The 9,999-nt window shown below is 54.4% G+C and overlaps 1 protein-coding gene and 1 long non-coding RNA gene across 2 annotated transcripts; one reads left to right on the plus strand and one right to left on the minus strand.

Annotated features, from left to right (window-relative positions):
* The first annotated feature begins 2,045 nt into the window (after positions 1 to 2,045).
* TNNI1 (troponin I1, slow skeletal type) lies at positions 2,046 to 9,270 on the plus strand. The gene is made up of 6 exons (XM_048826860.2): positions 2,046 to 2,116; positions 3,875 to 4,006; positions 4,429 to 4,518; positions 6,050 to 6,226; positions 7,791 to 7,901; positions 8,625 to 9,270. Exons 2-5 carry the CDS (start codon positions 3,881 to 3,883, stop codon positions 7,896 to 7,898), a joined length of 501 nt encoding a protein of 166 aa, XP_048682817.1. The 5' UTR covers positions 2,046 to 2,116; positions 3,875 to 3,880; the 3' UTR covers positions 7,899 to 7,901; positions 8,625 to 9,270.
* Positions 4,520 to 7,836, minus strand: LOC125625156 (uncharacterized). Its single transcript, XR_012665673.1, has 2 exons — positions 7,710 to 7,836; positions 4,520 to 7,426 (listed from the first exon to the last, which is right to left on the minus strand). It is a non-coding gene; the product is annotated as an uncharacterized LOC125625156 (long non-coding RNA).
* Positions 9,271 to 9,999: the final 729 nt, after the last annotated feature.

Raw genomic sequence — 9,999 nt, forward strand, 5'->3', positions numbered from 1 at the left:
CTGAGATGCAGGCGAGGGTCTCTCCAGTGGGGTTTGCTGAGCACTGGAGTCCTGGTTGGGTTCCTGGAGTGTAGAACTCGAATACAGACCCTGAGACCGGCTGGGGCATTGGAGGTGGCAGCTCAGCTGGAAACACAGGTGGTGCCCATGAAAACAAGGTGGGCTGTCAGGAGGCACGTAACTTCAGCTTAGGGACCTTTGCATAACTGCCAGTACAATACAATCCCGATCCACAGCCCCCTGCTAGCCCTGGACTCCCCACACACAGCTCTGTACATGCACCTCAGTCCTGATCTGCAGCCCCCTGCTGTCCCAGCCCTGGGGTCCCCCCTGCCCCAGCTCTGCCAGTGCCCCTCAGTCTCTACCCACAGCCCCCTGCTAGCCCTGGGCTTTCCATACACCCAGCTCTGTCCATGTGCCTCAGTCCTGACCTGCAGCCCTCTGCTATCCCAGCCCTGGGCTCCTCACATATATGCCGTAGTCCCAGCCTGCAGCCCCCTTCTATCCCAGTCATGAGCTGCAGCTCAGTCAAAGCACCTCAGCCCTGGCTCTTTGGTAAGCACAGAGTGTGACTTATACCCTGCTGTGTGGGAGTGGGTGGATGCGAGCTCACGTTTGGATTCCTTGCTATTGATCATTTTGCTTTGGGGTGATTCTAGGTGCAGAATCGGACAGCACAATGCCAGAGCCGTAAGTAGTAGCACTGCCCTTTGCCTTTTGCTGAACTCCCCTAAGCTTCCGGCTTCTCAGGAGAGCTGTGGGAGAGACCTGACTCTACTTCGACCAACAGCAGGGTTTGAACGCAAACCATTCAGCACTGAAAGCTCACGCCCTTAGCACTGGAGCTAAAGGACTGGGCGAAGCAGCTCAAAGCAGTTGCCGAATGAGAACAGCCTTCTGTGGATCAGCCACCAGAGGGAGGGAGGCAGATTTCCAGGCTGTACTAACAGGAGAATCTCATGTTTGCTTTGGCTTTTGAGAAAATGTTCCAATTTGGGGGGGAAACTTGTGAAATGTTGAGATCTTTGCTCACAGCGCGGCTCGAGTCTTGGTGCAATGCCATCCCTTTACACTCAGAAATGGTCCCATTTCCAACCCCCAGCATTTTCACACTTTTGCAAGTTTTGAATTTCCACAGGCCATATTCAAAACTTCATCCCAGCGAAGAGCAGGTACTCAAATTGCAAAATGTCCGCACACAAGGAATTTCCATGCTCTTTGGTGCAGTATCTGGATCTGTCAAATTGCTCAGAGCAGTGTCTATCTTCACACTGCCACACACTTCCCAGCCACTAGCCTCCAGGAATCTGAATACTGTACAGAGCCAGATCCAACCCTTGAGTACTGAAACTGCAAGTGCATTGACACAGCCTGGCACTTGTACACACAGCTCAGATAATGGCATGTATTTGTACATGAACTATGTGTGATCTAGTGACTAGAGAAGTGCCTTACTAGAAGTCAGGACTCCTTGGTCTTATCCCACCACTCTGCCCCCGATTTGCGGTGTAATTTAGAGCAAGTTGTTTAACTTCCCCGTGCTTCAGTTTCCCTACATGTAAAATGGCTCTAATGTCACCTACCTTATGTGGGCATCGTGAGGTTTGCTTAATTAATACCTATAATTGCTGTGTGTTCCTTGAATTAAAGTCTTCACACACATGGAGACCTTTACCATCACTTTACAATTCTACTAATAACGCATATTTACTGCCTTAATATCTAAGCGTTGGATCTTCAACTGATGTAAACTGGTGTCGCTCCATCAACTTACACCTACTGAGGATCTGGTCCAAAGAAACACTTGTGGTCTGTGGCACATTTTGCATGCAGTAGCAAAGAGTCCACCTGTAACCTTTAGTTGCATCAGTCCTCCAGATGTTTCATGCATTCTGTCTATTGATCGTTTGTTCTGTTTTTCCCCCTCTTTGTTTCTTCTGTCTGAATGAACAACTGCAGGGAGGTAAGTGTTCCTGGATTTTTTTTTCCCCTTAAGAGATCTAGACATTAACATACATTTTCTGTTATGAATTTGCATTTAAAATGTCTTTTGTTTTGTTCTTTCCCTCTGTAGAGAAAGTCCAAGATCACAGCCTCACGCAAACTCCTGTTGAAGGTGAGTCCCTTTGGGTCTATCCCAGCTGAGATAGCAAATCAAGGTTAAAAGCTTCTTTGCGGAAACATGGTATGACCATTTCCATGACTAGCCACAGTGTTTATGGAAAGAAAAACTCAGCTTTCCACTGGGTACAGGTAAGATCCTGGGTCTCTGAAGAAACCAGCCCTGTTCCCACCTCCATGATCCCTAGAACCTGGAACAATCCCTCAGCCGCTCAGAACTTCATAGTTGGAAATGTAACACCCGCCTGTCCCCCAAGTTATCAGCATGGATTGAACCTGGGATCTTCAGCACTAAAAATGCAGGCATCTATCCCACTTGTGGTGCAGAAGTAATTCCATCAGTAACAGTAGGCTGTTAGCCGCTGGGTGGGAGGGGCATGCTTAGCCAGCGTGTCACATATATAGGCTTGGCAGAATTTGATTTTTATCTTTCTATAATTTTGATGGATAATATCAATGTTTATTTTGTAAGCATTTTTTTGTTCTGTTTTGATCAATTTAAATGTTCACAGTGGGGGACAATTGGAGGGTGTCAGACAATAGGGAGGGGCTCTGTCAGTAATCATAGAATCATAGAATATTAGGGTTGGAAGGGACCTCAGGAGGTCATCTAGTCCAACCCCCTGCTCAAAGCAGGACCAATCCCCAACTAAATCACCCCAGCCAGGGCTTTGTCAAGCCTGACCTTACAAACCTCTGATTTAAGGACAGTAGACACTTGAGATTCAAAAAGGTCAAGTTTTCTAACTGTTGTTAAAACACAAATTTGTCAACGTCGCATCAAAATATACAAAGTAAATCACCTAAAATCACGCTCCAATAAGCTCTCAGGCAGCCTCTGTCTGACTTTGCCTAGCTGTAAAACTTGGATGATTATCGCTGGAAATATTTTTCGCCGGTCTGTGAGTGTGCGGTGAAATCGACGTTTACCGATAAAAATCGAATCCTTCCAAGCCTAAACATATGCAGGGACACACACTGATTTTCCTGGGGCAAGGTGCATTAAATGTTCAATTGGGTGGCAGGTGCTGCTGCCTACATCCTTTGTTAATAATAATAATAATAATTAATACCAATAAGTGGTTTAGTGCCAACAGTGCACTGGGCACCGCACAGACAGGACATGGTTCTGGGGAAACGTTTTTGCTTACGGGGGAAAACACATGCTTGCAGAGAGCCAGGTGATGCCAATGTCAGTCAGGAGTCGTAGCCCCAAGGAAAGCAAGGAAGTCTCTGAATCAGACACAGATTCTGCAGCCTCTCACCCTCCTTCCTGCAGCTCCCCCCGTGCCCGGTTTATCACACACCAGGGGGAAATGCTTTTAGTTGCACCAGTGCCTGCACCTCACCCCACTGGATTGAGGAATCATAGAATCATAGAATCATAGAATATAAGGGTTGGAAGGGACCCCAGAAGGTCATCTAGTCCAACCCCCTGCTCAAAGCAGGACCAATTCCCAGTTAAATCATCCCAGCCAGGGCTTTGTCAAGCCTGACCTTAAAAACCTCTAAGGAAGGAGATTCTACCACCTCCCTAGGTAACGCACAAGGCCCTGAAGACCCTTCCATATGGGTTTGAGGAACAAGCAGTTTCTCTGTCCTTCACCACAAAGGCACTGAGCTCAACATCTCCATGCTCTTTGGTAGCTCCCTGCCTTATGCCCCTGGCCTGAGGTGATAGCTGGGGGTGGGGTGGGGGGGCTCACGGCACAGTGCATCTACTCAGGCTGTTGTTGTCTGCTGTGTGCTCCAGAGTTTGATGCTAGCCAAAGCCAAGGAAGCATGGGAACAAGATCAAGTGGACAAGCAAGCGGAGAAGGAGAGATACCTGGCTGAGCGGATCACACAACTGCGGACCAGCGGGCTGTCCTTCAGCCAGCTGCAGGTAGGCTTGAGTGGGAGTCAGGAGGGCCACCGGGGACCTGCGCAGGGGTCTGACAACAGCTCAGGTCTCCACCCTGTTTGTTATGGCTGAGGCAGGGCCCCTCCTGTCACTCATGAATGGGTCCCTCTGGGCAGGGTCCAGAGGCTCTGGAAGGTGAATCTGCCCAGCATGTACTGTGATAGAGGGGGAAGGTGGTTTCCCAGGGAACTCAGTCAGGGACATGCTGGCCGCTGGGATTTCAGGGCTGGTGACTGATGGAGACTCAACACCACCTCTAGGAGGCACCACGAACATGCTGCCTGCTAAAAGCCTAGCTCTTAACACAGTACCTGCTGTGACAAGTCAGGGCCACGGTTGGGAGGCTCAGCAGATGGAGCAGTGAAGAGAGCTCCCAGCTTGGCCTTTGTGACCTCTCCTTGCAGGATCTGTGCAGGGAGCTGCACGAGAAGGTAGAAATCGTGGATGAGGAGCGGTACGACATCGAAGCAAAATGCATCCACAACACCAGAGAGGTAGGAGGGTGCCTTGTGCACTGGCTTGCACTTTATTTCTTAATTAACTGGTTATTTGTTTTGATACCTGCTATGCACCTCACCTAGGTTATTAGCGTTATTTGCATTACAGTCGCACCTAGAGGTCCCCAAACCAAGTAGGGTTGCCAGGTGTCTGGTTTTTTACTAGAATGCCCGGTCAAAAAGGGACCCTGGTGGCTCTGGTCAGCACCACTGAGCCATTAAAAGTCCAGTCAGCGGTGCAGCGGGGCTAAGGCAGGCTCCCTGCCTGCCTTGGCTCTGCGCGGCTCCCGGAAGCAGCAGCATGTCCCCACTCCGGCTCCTACGCGTAGGGGCAGCCAGGGGGCTCCACACACTGCCCCCACCCCAAGTGCTGACTCTGCAGCTCCCACTGGCTGGGAACCCCGCCCCAGCCTGGTGAAAATGAGCGAGTGACTGAGGGTGGGGAGAGCGAGCGACAGAGGGAGGAGTATGTGTGGAGTGAGCGGGGGTGGGCCCCAGAGAAGGGGTGGGGATGGACAGGGCTTCTGATGAGGGGCAGGGCAGGGGGTGGGGCAAAGGTGTTTGGTTTTGTGCAAGTAGAAAGTTGGCAACCCTAAAACCAATACCAGGGACCCATGGTGCCAGGTGCTGCCCAGATACAGTAAGAGAATCCCTGCCCCGAAGAGCTCACAGCCTAAATGGACAAGGTGGACACAGGGCAGGATGGGAAACTGTGGCACAAAGAGGGGAAGCATCAGGTGTGTAGAGCTAGGAACAGATCTCAGGCCTCCATGGCCCCATCCCCAAGATCATGCCACCTCCTACTGCCGTCTGATCATTGAAAAATTCACACCTGGGTAGTTTAGTGGGAAAGAAGCCACCTGCAAGGCTCCCCCAGCCCATTCAAACAAAAGCCCTTCAGCCAGATTACCAGCAGTAGCCACTGGCTCTGGATGGCGCCACTCTGGGGCCATCCAGCCAGAGGCGCCCCGGACTTGGGTTTCAGAGGCACGGCATCCTCTCTGCTCTCCTTCACCAGCTGCTCAGCACTTCGTGGGGATGCCGTGGTGGCTGGAAGCCAACATGTGCAGCATCCCAGCTGGTGCCCATCTGTCAGGAGCTCCGATGGCCAGCCGCTCGCTGGTGCACGGCACTGTTCCTGAAGCTGGGGCCACTGTGGAGCCTGCGACTGGAGTCTGCATGGGACTCTGACCCGTTATCGCTGCGAGTGATGTCTGGAGCTGGGAGAAGGGACAAGGCTTGGGCTTGGGGTTAATGTTTCATTTGGGGTTGGGGTTGGGGCTGGGGCTGGGGCTGGGTGCCATGGGGGAGAATCACCCCCGGTGTGGTCCCGGTCAGGATGGGCTGCCTGTGAGGATCCGGGCACCCCCAGCGGATGGGGAAGCTGACTACCTTGGTGCCAGGAGCAGGCAGAGGTGCTCCCTGCAGGCTGGTTTGAAGCAGGGTCGGGGGCCTCCCCCCGGTGCAATGCAGCTGCGCCGTACTCCCCGCCACCTGGCGATTCCTCCTTTTTTCCCTCGTCCCACAGATCAAAAACCTGAAGCTGAAAGTGCTCGACCTGCGGGGGAAGTTCAAGCGGCCCCCACTGCGCCGTGTCCGCGTCTCCGCGGACGCCATGCTGCGGGCCCTGCTCGGCTCCAAGCACAAAGTCTCCATGGACCTGAGAGCCAACCTGAAATCTGTCAAGAAGGAGGACACGGAGAAGGTGGGTGGGGAAATTCACCCCTGTGCAAAGGGTCCACACGAGGCTGATGTGGGACTTGACCTGGGGCGTACGCCTTGTGTTGGGCCCTTTGGACAGGGGGGTGCATTTAGTTCAAGGGCCCAGTTCTGCTCACAGGTATGCTGGTGTAACTCTGAGTATCTCCATGGAGTTCACTTCCCACAGATGCTCTCTTGCTTTGAACGAGGCCTCCTGGGATTTTAGGGTCTGGATTACTGGGGTAGCTCCAGGGACCTCCATGTGGGTACTCCTGATTTACATGGGGGTAAATGGACAGAGAGCCAGGCCTGAGGTTTGTATATTGGATCAGACTCCAAGTCCAGCACCCTCCCTATGGCAGGGGCCAATGCAGGATGTACCAGAGACAGGAAACCAGCCCACGCTGCACCTGGCCAATTGCGCAGGGAGGATATATTCCCCTCCTGACTCCTGTGGTGATCGGCTTATGCCCTGAGACAGGAGGTTTGGTGATCCTTGATCCTTGTCTGTCTCATTATTATTGCTCATAAGATCAGCCAGTCCTTTTAACTCCAGCCGCAGGCGAGGTCCTGCATTGCCACCTGTTCTGTGGGGGAAGGAATATACGGGCAGGGTCTGATGGACACTGTGGGTCTGGTGCGGCAGAGGGCAGGGCTGCTCACACCAGGTGCCGCATGCCCTCCCCTCCCACTCAAGGGGCTCTGTACATAGCAGGGTCGGGGCCCTTTCTCACTGCTTTCTCAGCTGTCTCCATTCTATACTGACTCTAGGGGGCATCCTGGGGTTTTAAAACCATAGACAGCCGACCCCAACCCGCTGGGGCTCTAATCCAGCTTCACACAGAGCAGCTCTAGGGACACAATGGTCCCTAATTGACTCACAGGGAAAAGGGATCTCCTGACATATCACATTTCTCTCCCCCCACCACTCCCGGTGCTGCCTTTGTCCCAGCAGTCAAGGACCCCAAACTTACAGGCTATTTAGTGTAGGGGTATTGGAGACACATGTCCGCGTCTGTCTGTCTGTATAATAACACGGCAGGTCATCCCGCAGCTCCACAGGGCGAGTGCAATGGGATCCAGGGAGATGCCCTGGGCGAGGTTGCACCTGGGGTCACTGCTGGAACGGTTGTTCTGGGTGTGGGGGAATGTGGCACATTGGAAGGCCCATGGGATTTAAGTACACTCAGGCACGGAGCAGCTTCTGAGTCAGCCAGGACGGAAATAAAGGACAAAATAAACCTTCCGTCATATGGAGTCATACATGCATGAACCCATGCTTCCCTTTCCTGCATCCACCCATGAAAACACCCCCTCCCGTACACTCATGCACCCCCCCCCCACATTCATACATGGCACATGTACACACGAACCTACCCAGACAAACCCCTGCATGTACACACACATGCTCATGCAGATGCACACACGTGAGCCAGCGCACTCAGGTATACGCACGGACACACCCACACATGGAGAGTCTGTCTCACCGAGCGCTGCTCAGATGCGCCGTCCCGAGAATCCCTGGGCTCTGTGCTGCCGGGACCCCTGACCCCTGCGTCTCCCTGCAGGAGCGCCCTGTGGAAGTGGGTGACTGGCGCAAGAACGTGGAGGCCATGTCGGGCATGGAGGGCAGGAAGAAGATGTTTGATGCTGCCAAATCTCCGACAGGCCAGTGAAAGGTACGGAATCATAGAATCATAGAATATCAGGGTTGGAAGGGACCCCTGAAGGTCATCTAGTCCAACCCCCTGCTCGAAGCAGGACCAATTCCCAGTTAAATCATCCCAGCCAGGGCTTTGTCCTTAGCTCTGCCACTCCTCCCTTTGCCCCGACAGCCCCTTCCCCCAGTCCCTGATGCCCCTTTCCATGAAGCAGGAGGCAGTCAGCGTCTGTGAATAACCTTCGCAGTCCAAGTGTCTGTATCACACGCCGGCCTGGGGCCCGTTCCCTCTGGACTGGTCAATGACCCAGTGCTGCCAGCTGGCACATTACAGCGTGCTGGGTTTGCCTATGCTGCAGGAGGATCTGAATTATGGCAGCTTGTGCCCTCTGAGCTCAGTGCCAGACGCCTGCCTTCTCTCTCGACGCATCTTGGGGGCTGGGCTCCAGGTACGACAGCACCTCCTGCCCGGGCTGCCCGGCGCCGCGCTCTGCCTCGACTCGCTCTTTGGCGGGGCCCGGGCCTGCGGACACCGTGCCCTGAGATGGGATATCAGGGGAGCTGCTCTCTTTGTTGCCTTTGTCTTGTGGCGACTTGCTGGGATTTCTCTGCAGACGTGTCGTGCCCTAAGGCAGCCCCCGCACTGGGCTGCTGGCTCGGCTGCGCCGTGGCACCCGCCCCACCAGGCGCAGACTCCAGCCCGTCCCTTCGCGCTGTCTGAAGCTGCTGCTCCGATTCCTAGGTGCTGCCGGGAGGGTCGAAGAGTCACCCCGCTGCCCGCAGCTTCGCCCCTGCCGCCCCTTCACGCTGCCCCACGTGTGCCTCTTCCTGCCTTCGCTCTCGAGCCAGCGCATTTGCGGAAAGCTCTTTGGGAAGCTCATCCAGCCTCTGTGCTTAAATCAGCCCCCCTCTGTCCCCGGCTTCCATGACAACAGCCATAGCCTCACGTGATGCAGCCAATTAATCGCCCCCGCGTGGCACCCCAGCTGTCTCCTGTAGGTCCCGGCGCAGGGCAGCAACCCGTTGGACGGGCACAGGGGTGCTTCTGCATGAAGACCGATCACCCTTGTGGCCTAAGGTGCTGATCCCATTAGCTGGCAAGGGTGAGAGCCTTGCCAGCCATCCTGCAGGAGTCCCGTGCCCTGCAGAAAGGCAGTGCCCGTGCCACGCACCGATGGCTACATGTAGGTAACCCCATGGGGTCTCAGGCATGCTTGTAACTTCTGGATGCTGCTTGGGACTCTTGGTCTGTCCTTCTCCACCAGCCAGTGCAGACAGCCCAGGGATGAACCCGCTGGTCCTGATCTCACCATCCAGCTCTGATATGCACAGTCCGTGGGAAGTAACTGCTGTGTCTCTGTGTTCATTAAAAGACTGTTTAGGACAGAGCTGCAGAGTTTGCTCTTCACTTTACACTCATTATGTGCATGTATTTTGCAGCTGATGAAAGCAGGGTGCCTAAAGCCCTAGCTAGAGGCAGGGGTAGTGGGGATGTCACTGCACGGGCTCCCTCCAGCTCTGAAAGGCCTCCAACCACTTCACCCCCTGGTTTCCAGAGCACTCCCATCAGCCGTGCAGCGCTCCCAGTCCTGGCTCTCCACACTCTAACAAGCTACCATCCTAACCTGCAGCAGCCCCTTCTGTTCCAGCCCTGGGCTCCCACCACAGCTCCCTCCTGCCCCCCAGCAGCTGTGCAATTCCAGCCCGGGGTGCCCCCACGGCTCTGCTAGTGCAATTCACTCCTGACCTGCACCATCCGTGCGGTCCCCTTGCTGGGCCCCACGCACTCAGATCTCGGCAGCCCCCTGCAATTCCAGCCCTGAGCTCCCCCACAGCTCTGAAAATGCCTCATCCGTGAGTCTGCACTCTGAGTGTCTTCTCACACAGCCACGATTGCTGTGCCGTAGCTGTGAAATCAAATCCCTCCCTCCCAGCTCGCTGGAGCTTCTAGGACAATGCACCCACCCGACCCAACCTCAGGTGCATTTCTAGAAACGGTGGACGCTCCCCCCGATTCCCATTGGCCCATCCCTCCTTCAGCGGGATCAGATCACAGGCTGCAGCCTCCCTCACCCCACCCCTCATCACATGTACTGCCCCAGCAACCTGAGGCGTCA

Source organism: Caretta caretta, chromosome 21 (genome assembly GCF_965140235.1).
Source record: "Caretta caretta isolate rCarCar2 chromosome 21, rCarCar1.hap1, whole genome shotgun sequence".
Taxonomy (NCBI): Eukaryota; Metazoa; Chordata; order Testudines; family Cheloniidae; genus Caretta; species Caretta caretta.